Source organism: Rhyacophila brunnea, unplaced genomic scaffold (assembly GCF_057557595.1).
Source record: "Rhyacophila brunnea isolate RB1 unplaced genomic scaffold, BYU_Rbru_1.0 scaffold_18, whole genome shotgun sequence".
Lineage (NCBI taxonomy): Eukaryota > Metazoa > Arthropoda > Insecta > Trichoptera > Rhyacophilidae > Rhyacophila > Rhyacophila brunnea.
This window is the reverse complement of record NW_028232837.1, coordinates 31,252,940-31,267,858: the sequence shown is the minus strand read 5'-3', so window position 1 is coordinate 31,267,858 and position 14,919 is coordinate 31,252,940. Positions and strand designations below refer to the sequence as shown.

General features: G+C 32.6%; 1 protein-coding gene across 1 annotated transcript; it reads left to right on the top strand.

Annotated features, from left to right (window-relative positions):
* Nucleotides 1–725: 725 nt before the first annotated feature.
* On the top strand, nt 726–6,973 carry LOC147073434 (ubiquitin-protein ligase E3A-like). Its single transcript, XM_085945534.1, has 2 exons — nt 726–997; nt 2,908–6,973. Exon 2 carries the CDS (start codon nt 3,694–3,696, stop codon nt 5,965–5,967), a length of 2,274 nt encoding a protein of 757 aa, XP_085801660.1. The 5' UTR covers nt 726–997; nt 2,908–3,693; the 3' UTR covers nt 5,968–6,973.
* Nucleotides 6,974–14,919: the final 7,946 nt, after the last annotated feature.

Sequence of the window (14,919 nt, the reverse complement as noted above, 5' to 3'; positions counted from 1 at the left end):
ATTCAAAGTGACAGATTCACACAAATCTTGAAGATCGGAATAGGGTAAATCACTAATACAGACTATTGTATTGTCAAAAAACACCAGTCAAACAAATGAACACAAAAATTAACCTCACTTTTTCATTAACTTTTATAGACTGTAGGTATATTATGAACTTATTTTATATAGTTGATAATCAAATAGGTACAATCTAATTCAGATGTCTCGTACAAAATAGTGAATAATAAATAGCTAAAATCACAACACAAAAAAACCAACTGTCGGTTTCGTGTCATTATCAGTCAGCGTTGCCATCATCATATTAGTCTATGATCATAGATAACCATAAAGTTGCCATATTTTTGATTTTGTCACCGAGACAGTGTTGCCATATTTTTGTCACCGAATTGTACGCAGACATAAAAATTATAGTATTTCGGCAAAAAATATAGTACACATTGAATGACCAATACTTTTCTGCATTTTCAAGAAATTACACCTAAGGTGATTAACGAGAGCTTTTTTTAAGGATACTTCTAAGCAGCAAAATCAATTAATTCCGTTTCGACTCAGGGTCCAGAGCTATTTTCTAACTCTTTCAACAACTTGACTCGTATTCATGTATTTTTCCGACATTTCAAAATTATTAGAGTACCATTTTCAGACTTTATGTCGTACATTATGCGGGCCAAAATTATAGTACAAATACTATAATTATACAACGGTTGGCAACACTGCACCGAGAGACTCGAGAAGATCCAATATTCAAATTTGGTCTACGTCATCTACGTGTCTACATAATGTGTCATTGTGTCAATACAAACAACTTGATAAGTCCGAGTCGCACGGTGCGCATAGATGATAATAATAATTAGTAGTACGTACAGCGTGTGGCTAAACTTTCTTGACATTAATTAAGTTATTAATTGCTTATAACTTGCCAACTACCTATCTTGATTATACTGGGGCATGATTCATGTCTCATACTGGAATCTTTGAACGAGGATTTTTTGAGGTAAAGTCGTTCATTATTAAATTTCACAGCTATGACAAATAATATTGTCCCGATTTTTGCTTCCCCCGTCCGCAAAGTCATAAAAGACATTATTTTACGAATGATTATTAACAATTTTACTAATCCTTGTTCCATTGAAAAAACAAAGTAAATACCTACTTAGGTAGGTACCAACCTATATTTTTTACTCCAATCAAAATCTAAATGTCATGTAGAGTCTATCTTCTATACATTGGAGTGCGGTTTCCCCCCCGCCTCACCATCTAACACTGCATTCGTGCATTCCCTCTCGTTCGCTCCCATTGAAAACGTGAAAACAGTCGAATGCGATGATAGAATATGCTTTCCGTCGTGACGTGAACGCCAGTTTAGGCCAGACAGACTATACTTACTAAAAATAAAGCCATCCTCGCAAAAGTGACAAATTAACGAAAAACTGATCCGTCGCAAAGCAATAACCATTCTCCCATCACAATGCTAACGGGCCCTTTTAATTAATTTTGTAATTAACGTGTTAATTTGCATTTGAAAAGTAATTAGCAAAAACACAATTTTGTGCGGCCCGTAAGCATTGGGTCAAATACCTAGCGAGACAGCTGGTTCCGCGAATATTTTCAAATACGATTCTAATCGGATGCATTTGGAATCAAGTAAGACGCAGTGCCGTGTGTCTTAGCCCGCTTATCACTGTGTTACCAATTAATATTATCCAATACTATTATTATCCTATAGCAGCAGTGGCGAACCCATGGCAGGTGTGCTTCATGTGGCACGTGCGGTAATTTTGCTGGCACATAAAAGAATCCTAAATGAAATCAAATTGTATTAAAGATGTTTGCATTTACAAGAGAATACTGGCTATTCTTCATCACACTTGCAAGTTGCAACATTGCGCTTGAATCGGCCGGACGGTGGTCATGTAATAATATGAACAAGCATTTTGATTTAAATGGTTCGTAACCAGTAAATGTTTTTGAGGGGTCATATTGTGTTCTAATTATTATAAAAGCTTGGCAGTCGCATTTAAATAAATTTTCACCGGAGCGTTTTTAAGTTGTTAAATTTCTAATAAAACAATTAATAGTAGGTATCTGATGTACTTAAATCGTAAAACCTATCTTCTACTTATAAATTCAGAAATATCGTATTTCATGCATTTTTTCATTCATTCAAATATATATTACCGTAAATTTATAACAATCAAATTAATACTACTGATAGTCATAATGCGATTCCTAATTTATAATTTACCCCCAATATTAGACATTTGCATGTCACTCATTATTACGAATATTTTGGCACGTAAGCATAAAAAGGTTCGCCATTGCTGTCCTAGAGCATCGTGTGCCTTATTTATTATGTCCGATAGGTCAAAAAAATCGACCCCCTAATTTAAACATTAGATGTAGTTTTTGTCAAAGCGTGTGGCGTGTTTTTTTATGACAATAAAATAATCCATACTCTAACTACATAATATTTAGCACCAATACCCTTTAGTGGACTTTTGAAACTAGGCGCTTCATGTTAACGCGCGTGTTTGAACATATACCAAACCGAAAAAAACCGAAACTTTTTTTTCGGTTCGGTTCCGGTTTTCATTCCGACAAAAATAACGGGTTTTCCGATTTTCGGTTCAGTTCCGGTTCGAAGCCCTGGCTTTATGCGATTACAGTAAGCGCGTGCCGTACTTTTTGCATGCTGGCGGTATTGCAACGGCTTTAGTTTCAGAAAGGACCGCAGTGACGTGTGCGTCGATATTTTACAGCGCCGTAGTTCTAATCTAATATATGTTGACTTATTTACACATTGATAATAGTGATATTTATGATAATTATTTTATTCCACTATTGTATGTAAAATGAAAACTAAAATTAAATATTTCCATTATACTGTTTTTTTTTCTTTAACAGAAGAAATACGACTAGGAGCTGGGAAGCCCCACCGACGACGATATAGGTACTATTATAATACCTACCTACTAAACGCGCTAAGGATGACAACGACAGTCAGGGGACAGTTCACGTGGGTTCACAGCTGATACATGCGATGGATACGAAGGTCGTGCGAATTCAACCATCCCCTAATTATTGCCAGTGTAAACACATGCTTAAGACGCCGATTAAGCATAGGTTCAATCAATATTTACGTACAATGGCCATAAAACACGTTTTAACTGGACATTGATAAGATTTCCAACAAGAAACATCTGATCCATAATAAACCCATGTAATCAACACCCAAAACGACATACGTGGTTTCAAAATCCCCAGCCATTGAGTCGAAATCTGGTACTCCTTTGTTTTAGAGACGCAACAAAGACAGGTTTTATATTTTGGATTTTTGAACATACTGTTTTGTTTGGCAAAATTAAGGCGATTAGGCGGGGAAACGTGGATACCAAACAATCGAATGTGGACGGTTTCGATTATATTAATTATACAATTAGTGAATGTATATAATAAATTCCAATCAATTGCGAGCTAGCATTACCTACAATTATTATATTCTTGGACATCGTTAGGGCGAACTTATAGTTTATAAGAGTGTATAATTCCGTTTACAGGCGAATCCAAGTAATCAAACCCGAACTAGGTATATTGTATACCTATTCAGTGACTAATAATTCTAATTAGGATACAACCACACATTAAGATCGTCCAGTTAACTGATTAATTTATATCGCATTTATCCAAAACATGGCTCATCCAGAAATGGATTATAAGTCGCAATATTTGACACAGTTAAAAGACGGATGCATCAATCCTGAGTGTTCAAAAATATTTTGTAAGAAAGCTTTAAGTACCTCTATAATCGAAGCGTTATCTACTGTTTTGAGTAAATACGAGGGCGTCTTTTTATGTAATAATTTTAATGTTATGCTCGAAGATTACCAAGAAGCTAAGAAATGGTGTGACATGAAAATTCCAGTGCTTGATTTCTTTTTCAACTTCCTTTCGGAGATTCTTCAAAACTGTACAAAACAAACTCACAACGTCAATTTAAAAAATAAGTCCAATGATAATATTATCTTTGATTCCAAAAAGACGGAAGAAGAGGACGACTGCTCCGAGAACTTGGATGCACCCTTCGTGGAATGTCTTAAAACTGGAAAAATTTTATTTGAACATATTGTTGTCAATCCACGTGACGAGGAGACAGTAGATGCCGGTGTTTCAAGCTCCTGGGAAGGCCAAAAGAAATCTGTAAAACCCTCCTCGATAATGCAAATCAATGAATCTTTTAAAATGATAGACTTAGATAAAAAGGCCCACAGTTATTGTGAATATCTCAAAAGCGAGGAACTGACAGACATCGAGATCGCAATGCTTTGCGAAGTTGTCCAGATTATTCTTAAAATGTACGAGATTTATCCATACCAAAAGATAGGCTGTGTAGCTTTGAGATTATACCGTATAGTTACGAGACACTGCAGTCTAGAGCCCTGTTTCTACACGACTCTACACAAGATTGTCGAAAACATAAGTATCGAATTCGAGAAGACTAAACAAATTCCGACAAATACAGATTCCACTTGTTCCTCGTGCATCAATCCCACCAATCATGTCTCTTTCGACAGTAACGACTTCGTATATTTGATAGAAACGATTTCCTGTTATCTTAATAGTACTCAGCTCACAGATATTCGTAATAATAAAAATATCGAGGATCTGCTAAAGATTTTCTGTCTACTCTATTCGATGAATCTGACGATATTGGCTGTCAGCAACAAAAAGTTCTATTTGAACACGTTCTGTTCCCGGATGGACTTATATAAAGAAATCAAATATTTCAGATCTAATAAAAAGACATTACTGAATTTCCCCTTCATTCTTTCTGTCCATACTAAAGCTGAACTAATAAAACGCGAGAATACTAGTACTATGGAAAGTTCAATGCGTGACTCGTTTTTCAGATCCTTGTTCGAAGGTCCTATTGTACCATACCTTTTCATCACCGTGAGCCGAACTGACATCTACGAAGATAGTAAACGGTTGTTCAGTGATACCAAGATGACGAATATCAACTTACGCAAGCCGTTGCGCATCACCTTCAAAAATGAAGAGGGCGTCGATTCGGGCGGTATCCAGAAGGAGTACTTCCAACTACTATGCCTGGAGATAAAACTAGACGTGGATTTGTTCGAAACCTTGGAGAATAGGTTATGGCTGAAGCCAGTGGTGGGTTCGAAGTCTACTTTTAAAAGCATTGGGATGATCCTCGGCCTGGCACTATACAATGGCGTGGTATTGGATTTACCCTTTCCGAGCCTGTTCTTTAAGAAATTGTTAAACGAGACACCCACTTTCAACGATTTAAAGGAAATTCAGCCAGAGATTTTCGCTTCCCTGTGCAATCTTAAAAAGCTCGATCCGGTAGAATTGGCGGATCTGGACATCGATTTCACAGTCCAGTATTCCAATGGTAGTGTGTATGATTTAATATCTGAATCACATACCAAGGTGACAAAGGAAAATCTGAAGTTATTTATAGACGAGTATATAAAATTCTACACAACTACTGTCATTGAAGAAGAGTTTAATGCCTTAAAATCCGGATTTTATTCTGTCTTAGAACCAGAGACACTAACGTATGTCAATCATATAGAACTAGAAAAAATTATTATGGGGTTAAACACATTTGATATTAAAGCCATCAAATCCACTACAACATATTCCGGATACGATTCTACATCTCCGATGATTCTATACTTTTGGGAATTATTCGAGAATTACAGTCGAGGGCGTCAGAAGAAACTTTTACAATTCATCACAGGGAATGATAGAATCCCGGTTTCGGGATCCTCGTCACTTAAATTAACAATCACTAAGAATGATTGTGATACGGATCGACTGCCTACGGCACAAACTTGTTTTAACACTTTGTCTTTGCCTGAATATACATCGAAAGAAAAATTGGAAAAGAAATTAACAACTGCATTAGATATGACTGCAGGGTTCTACTTAATTTGATTTATTAAAATGAACATTGTTGTGCTGGTTTAATAATTATTTTCCATAAAGACATAATAACGTAACATAAATAATTGATAAACACTAACACGATTATTAAGAGCGTACTTCAGTGAAACGGCAAATAATTTTCAACTATAGGTGCGACAAAATTTTCGACTCGATAGTGGAGCTGTGAACACGTCAATTTGTTTTGTGATGGCGTCGGGGGAATTAATTCTTAAATCGTGTAAAGATGACTAAAAAACGTTACCGATTTACTTGAAAAAGAAAGCATGTCAATGAATTTATTATTATTATTACTAATATAATAATAAACATAACATTAAATGGACGCATGTTGAATTTTTATGACAAATTATGTTTTGTTCTGCACGCGTCGTTTGCACAATCTTCGCGTCGCGTAGTCACGATCGTTTTAGACCGTGCCCCAGCTGAAGTATAGCCTTAATCATTGGCTTCCCGAGGAATTTGCGATGAAAGAATGAAAAATGAGTACCTAAGTGTGGGTGGTAACCAGCTTCTAGATTCCTTGGTTAAACCAATATAGGTATCAGCGAAGGGTGGAGGTAGCCTGTTAATATCCTCCATAAATAGTGCATATTAAACTTTTGACTACAATATTTACAGATGGTATTGGTTAGTTTTTAAAAATCGATTAAACCCTGCCTAAACCAAACCATAATATCTAGTTTTGCTATATTTTGGGCGATACGACAAATTTGTGCACAGTTTTTCATTCATACGTATTTGTTTTTATTACACAAATTGTTGGTTCATTTTTTTTAAATTCATTAAACCCTGCCTAACCAAACTATAATAGATAAAAAAAATATTATTCCATCTATAAAATATTCAAGTTATGTATGATTTAATTTCATGATTTTAGATATTTTATAGACGGACGAGTATTTTTTGACTATTATCCATTATGGCTTGGTTTCGCAGGGTTTAATTGAATTTTTAAAACTAACCAACACCATCTGTAAATAATTGTAGTCTTATTTCAATGAAAACAAATACGCATGACTGGCAAAGTTTAGTGTGCACAATTTATGGCGGATCTTAACAGCCTACCTCAACCCTTCGCCACTGATAGGTACATGCCACTCAAGGCCTCACCAAGGTTGGCGACCGGCTTCCCCCCCCCCTCCTCAAATAATATAAAATAATTTTAAGTGGAAATTAAAAAAAACCAAATATTTAAATAATTATTTTATTTAGTATAACATTCTGAAACATGCTAATGTCCAGTGGCTCGACTGCAGAACTACATAATATTATGAAACATCATATAGATCGAGTGGAATAAATTGTTTTGTTCTCTTATTTTAAATTAAGTTGCTTCAAAATTTACCACTCATTCTAACTGGACGACTATATTATTGGTTATATTTTTATGTTTTTTTAATATATTTTATTTTTCATTATCTTATAATTAGTAGGTACTATCTATGTATTTTTTTCTGTTAATCATTTTTCAAGCTCTCTCCAATGTATTTTTCATGACTGTATTTAATATTTAATTTATTTTGATTTAATTATACTTTTATGTGTCTGTCTGTTATTGATACCTACTATCAGTATCACAATATATTATTCTTTTATTGTATGTCTCATATTGCATTATTTTGTGGTTTATCATGATCATGTTGGTTGGCCTAAATAAATTTGAAAAATTAAATAAAGCGAAGCGATTTGAAATGTCAAATAAAACACAATGTAGGTATAACATTTTTTAGACATAAGTAACATAGAATTGCGCCGCAGGTGACTTTTTAAACTATCCGTGAAACAAACTCGTGCGGCAAATGGCCTTTTAAAATGATTTACCTTTATAATTTTCTGGCGCTATTTATCGTACAAAGAATAAATTATATGTTTACAGAAACATTTTATTTCTTATGCTATTGACAATTTGGTATTCGGTGCCTAAATAAGATTAGGTAAAGATAATAATATTAAGGCCTTGTTGTGAAAACTCACGCGCATTCTAGGTACAAGTGACCTCATTACTAGCGTATGCTATGCATATTTAACAAATTGATTATTTCAGTTATCTAGGTATTTAAGGGGGGACATGCTCGTTGAAGGTCAAAATTGAGTTTTTATCGTATTTTCAAACCATGATCCTGGACACTCCTTAAACGTTGTAGATGATCTATTTATATATTTTAAAAGCCTAATTATCCTTTATAGTTATTTTAAACATTTGATGACTGCATAAAGTATTTTTGTTACATAAAATAGTATTCTTTTAAACCTCTCGCTCTAATGTTTTAGAATATAGTCATATTTCGGTACATAACTGTGCAGTGGTGTTAAGATTTTTTACATTTATTAATTTTTAAACGCATTTATAAAACCATTAGCATAATTTATTACGAGATAATTTTTGTAAAATATTCACGATAAAAAATTATATTGATAATCTCTGTGATCCCAAATTTGACAAGAATTAGGCATTTTATTATTCAAAAAATAGGCAAGATTAACATATTTGAAGATAATTCTAAAGATATTTATTATAAGCTATGTCTTTGACCATTCAAATGTGATAAACATCTTATGAATAATGATTGCTTTATTATAATTATTGACCTAAGAATAAGGTAGTGTTTTTTTGAAATACGCCATTTATTTTGTCATTCCCCAGTAGTTAAGCTACAACATACGGCCGTAGCCATAAATTGACAAACTATAATTGAAGTAGGGAGTAAAATGATATTGACGCGCGTGTTTGAACATGTACCGTTTAAAAAAAAATAAAAATAAAATCGGTTAGGTACATGTTCAAACACGCGCGTTAACATAATTTTACTCCCTACTTTAATTATAGTTTGTCATTTTATGGCTACGGCCGTATATTGTAGCTAAACCACTAGGTAATGACAAAAGAAATGGCGTATTTCAAAAAAACAGTACCTTATTCTTAGGTCAATAATTATTATAAAGCAATCATTATTCATAAGATGTTTATCACACTTGAATGGTCAAAGACATAGCTTATAATAAGTGTCTTTAGAATTATCTTCAAATGTGTTAATCTTGCCGATTTTTTGAATAATAAAATGCCTAATTCTTGTCAAATTTGGGATCACATTGATTATCAAAATAATTTTTTATCGTGAATATTTTACAAAAATTATCTCGTAATAAATTATACTAATGGTTTTATAAATGCGTTTAAAAATTAATAAATGTAAAAAATCTTAACACCACTGCACAGTTATGTACCGAAATATGACTATATTCTGAAACATTAGAGCGAGAGGTTTAAAAGAATACTATTTTATGTAACAAAAATACTTCATGCAGTCATCAAATGTTTAAAATAACTATAAAAGATAATAAGGCTTCAAAATTATATAAATAAATTATCTACAACGTTTAAGGAGTGTCCAGGATCATGGTTTGAAAATACAATAAAAACTCAATTTTGACCTTCGACGAGCATGTCCCCCCTTAACGTGTTTTATTTTAAAATCCAAAAGTTTCAGTGCGGAATATAATTATTACGTTACTAATTAACTATATTTTTTTATAATATGTCTCGTTATATAAATACTACAATGTTTTAAAAACGCAACATAAATTTTAATGTAAACTAATCTTCGATACTTGCCTTGAAAACCACCCTAAATAAACGAAGTAGGTGCTTTTCGGAAACAAAAAGAAAACTCGTTGAATAGTCATTATTATTACATTGTCATATTAGGGACTAAGACTAAACAATATATTTGGTGCATGCTTTTTTCCAATTTGGTTTATCACCATGTCTATAGAAATGCATTGATGCAAAAAAATATCTGTTCTGTGAACATGGGTCTATCGGTGCATTTTGAAGGGCAATTTGATTGGATACAATAAAATTATCTTGAAAATTTTCTTCACTATTATTTTGTCATTTACCAGTTTACCATATTATAAAATACATAGTACGTACGGGTTGTTGAAAATCCAGAGATACTCTAAATGTAAATCATTCTTTTAATAAAAAAGTATTACTTTATGTTTACGTTGTTTTATTTACCTACCAATTATTAATTTTCCTCAACCCGAACCAGCCCCCCCCCCCATTGGGTGTGTGGATGCCTGATTCAATCATTTTACTTATTACATGATCAATATTACTGTCAATACTTTTTGATACCGACATTAGAATGATTGTATATCGGTAGTTATAGAGAGCTTTTAAAAAGTTATTGGTTTTGAAAGTCCAAAACTAAAGCTTTAAGTAACTCCTTTATTATTAACGTCATCCTTTTTATTGTATTTATAAACAATGGCTGTCAACATAAGAAATTTAACAATTTTATTTAGTTGCATATTCTCTAGTTGTGCACCCCAGTCTGGATTGTGTCCAGCGTGACTGCATCTCTCATCTACTCCTTGTTTTGTTACAAGAAATTAATCCTGACTTCAAGCTTCAAGAAAATCAAGTTTTATTGCAATCAGACTATGTATTTGAAAATTCTGGTCAAATAGAGGTCATATTATGAATATGTGTATGAATAATGTGACCAGACGTCCCGTTTTCAGGCGGCTTGTCCCGGTGTCCCCGAACACAGCTTTGGGACGCCAAAATGTCCCGTTTTCGAAAAGAAAGAAACTTGTGACCAAGATACAGAAATATTTGATGAGTATTCATGTTTCTCTAATTACATTACACCGCAAAAAGTGTCTGAATGGAACACTGGGAATGTTTCAACCGAAAGTCGTTGGGTGGAGTTGTTCAAACATTTTCACGCTAAGAATTTGGATCACAAAAATTTTCATATAATTATTGAATATATTATTTTTATGTCTTTCCGGCACTAATGCACCAGTAGAAAGTAGATTTCCTTAAAGCAATGTTAATTATAAAAGTAAATTCGAAAAAATCCTGCCAAGAATTTCATTCGATTTTGAAATCCAGATATACTAAATTTGTTCTTTGGAAAAATATAAGATCAGATAAATGTTTATGTAGTCATACCTGTGTGTACTTTTCATTAATAAATAAAATAATGTGTTATTAAAAAATATGTAGGAACTCAATCGTTGTATGCGCCTACTCAAACATACCTACCGATAATCTTCAAATAAATAAATAAAATGACATGAAAAAACATTTCTATCTTGTCAATTGTATTGTATGAAAGTATGGGGCGCCTAAAATGGATAAGTACCTACTTACCTTTTTTTAGGTGTCCCGATTTGGGGGAAAAAATAAATGGTCACGTTATGTATGAATCAATGATATAATTCACATATCACATATTAGCATGAATTTCTTACTCGCAAATATTTTGAGATGCATAATTAAAATAAATTCAGATACCTTTGATATATGATTATAAGGTTAATGAATCATTATCGTTTTTAATTAAAATGATAATGCCAATTCCCACTTTAATATCAACCTAATATTGTATAAGTAAATTGATTAATGAATGTCTTTAATCTCCTATATATTATTATCCTAAGAGATTTTGGAAAATACGTCAACTTTTTTATTTAAATACCACTTTGTTGATTATTAAAGGAATTCACTTCAATTTTTGGAGTCCCGAATCTACTTCCATTTGAATCGGGCACAATCTGATAAAACTCGACACAATCACAGATACTATCGTTTTTAAATCGCGTTTTACATCCGTCACCATACATTTTCGCATCTTGCCTTTCGTCTACCGCAAATCGATTATAATGTCGCTTAATTCTTTCTATATAATCAATATTGCAAAATATCTAAATTAATATTCCACAAAATTATTCAAATCTGTAAGTACCTAGCACATTGGCGTACGAACAAGAAATAAATACATATTTCCTCACTAATTACTACGAAAATATAATCTAAAACCACGTCACTGCTATTTATCTGTCAAACTGAAATAATAGATGATTGATTTTCAATTGTTTTCTTTTGTGATATAAACAAGTTCATTTGACGTGTCAAAATTCAAATTTAGAATTTGCAGAAATAATCGAAAAATGTGACATTTCTATTAGCATATTAAATAATCAACTTCAATCAAGACATTTATTGTTAATGTTTACGTTAATTGCATAATAAATATAATATTTTAATGTCTCTATAAACGAGCATAAAAAACAATAGTCAATCACTTTCAGAAATACGTTTCCTATAGATATATTTTTGCCCATATTTAATCCGAAAATTCCTGGCTGTCACAAATCACACAACAATGTATTAATAGGTACGTCATTGCCTTGCCTCTTCACAATATTCGATGAGTTTATTTAAATTTAATAATAAGGCCACATTTCAACGATTATCATCATGATCAAAGATTAAAACTACATATAAAACTACGTTGATTAATCAAATTATCCTAAAAAAATATTGACGGAGCATCATTTACGCATGCATTTTTATTTATTTTGAACCATAGACAAAGTACTTTTATTTAGGCTGTCATATTCATATACAACGTAGGTAAGTAAATTAAAAATGACGTTTACTATAGGTACGTAATAAATACACAAGGTTTTTACAATTTTATTAATAGATAGTATTTATATAATGTTGAATTAAACGTTTTATTACACAATATAAGAAAAATTCATGCTTTATAGACAACTAAAAAAGTCAATTATGATCATTTCATCCCATAATCGCACTATGAAGTACCTACGTCATATTATTATCCACTATTTGCATCCATGTGGTTACTATATAGAAGAATCAATGTGTGTCACTATGCTTATTAGGATTCCATGCTGGGTGAAGGTTATTCCAATAATCCTCTTGGTCATATGAATTGCTATATCTATCAAAATTGATGTACCTACCCATTTATATCCTCATTATCACCATGAACCAGGATCAATCCACTACTCGATATAGCCGTCTCAGAACTAATTCCATTCCTCTTATATACATTGCTGCATTTATCAAACATTTTTAAATAATAATAATATATTCATTTCGTCGTTATCATAATTACACCGGATCAATACACTGCTCGATGAAGGCCTCTCTAAGCTGAGTCCACTATTTTTTGTTCTATGAATTGAACTGAACCGAATTTGTGAAATTGCGTATTACATGAAATCGGCAAAATTTTGTCAAATTCATGAAAAATGCAAGCCCGTTGCCTTATTCATGAATTAGGCAAATTATCTGCCAAGTACGTGAATTCGGCAGGGTATAGAATTCTTAAACTGTCAACATGACAGTAGAAAAAGTAAATTTAATACGCATGGTTTTATTAGTTATAATTGGACATAATATTATAATATTATTATTAGGTTCGGTTAGGTTTTGTAATTCTGAATTCAACTGAATATCCATTTTAAGGTTACCTAACACCTGTCAACAAACTATCAAATTTAATCATACTATCACAAACAAACAATCGACTATTGCCTGATACCAAAGCTCAAATCAAATCGCGAAAATACCTTTTAATAAAATTCTCCCGTTATCATATTATAGTTCTAGATTTTTTTGGGCATAGTAATTGGAAATGAACGTCATTGTAGTTATTAATAGGCATATTTTTATATAATCAATAACATTTGACATCTGGTTAGTTTGATTATTTGCAAAAAACTCCACCGGAGCGCCACTATCTATATTGACCAATGCATGAGCATTTGACAAATTTGATTTACTTGGAAAAAACACCACCGGAGCGGAGCGCCAATATCTAATTTGCCCTATGCATGAACTAGGCAGAAAAAATACTGCCAAATTCACGCACTCGACAGATGTTTTGCCTATTTCATGAATAAGGCAATGGGTTTGCATTTTTATGAAATAGGCAAAATTTAGCCGATTTCATGTAGGTAATACGCAATTTCACACGTAGGCGTAACATATACATACATATATCTACCTAAATATTTATAATGCCATTATCATAATCAGTTTGGATCAATACATATATAGACGAAGTCCTTTCTAACCCAATTACTTCCTCTCAGATCTACGAGTTCCTTCTTTTATCAACATTTGTTTCGATATGAACGTCCCGCACCGGGAAACATTATATAAAATGTTAATTCAAAATTTGTTTTTTTAAATATTATTCTATAGCTGCAAGCATTTTTTTAGACAATTAAACAAAATAATTTAATAGTTATATGGCTAATCTTCATTTATTACCTCAAGGGGATACGCGTGAGATTAATATAAACGTTATATTATTGAATCGCAATCAAATTACCTGCTATTCTGCTAGGTCTAGCAGCCTGGGATGGTGAATCCAGAATAGACTCTGCATATGACGCCAAATTTATATCGAAAGTAACGACTTGAAAATTGTAAAAGTGAAAAATCAGCGAAATGTCAAACGGCGCCGTCTCTGCATACCTCACAATTTTATTAAAATTCAATACCATACATTAGGACGCTAAGCTGTCTGCAAGACCTAGCGAGACAGACTGGCGAGAGCCAGCTGGCTCAGCTAGTATTATTATTAATAATGATAAAATATATTTTGTTTTCAAAGTCAATTCTAAGAATAATGATAAAATTATTGACTATGTACCTACTTTCACATTGTCAAAAAAGAGAATAGGTATAAGATAAACACTAAATTGTATGTTTTAGATAAATTTGATGATGTTATCATCCACGTTAGCCATGGCCACCGAAGAAATCTTCGATGCCATTGGGGACGTCGCAGGAATTAACCTGTAAGCGATGCCGCCAGCGTTATAATATGTGCCGGTTATATACCAACCAATCGTGGCACTATTGTCCAAACTGCAAATCCTAATAAAGACATTTTTATATCATTCTCATTATCTCATATTTTGGGTGGAAGTCACCGCATGCATTTGTAACTCAACAAAACTTATCACCCCATTTCTAACTTGCTGCAAGGGACATATATTTTTGCAGTTCTGGTCTCTTCTCTTCATATAAATGAATAAAAACAATTGTAAATATTTATTTGGTACTTACATTAAATAAATAAAAACAAAATATTGTAA

Coding starts and splice junctions, on each gene's coding strand:
- LOC147073434 (XM_085945534.1), top strand. CDS start 3,694: ATGGCTCATCCAGAAATGGATTATAAGTCGCAATATTTGACACAGTTA.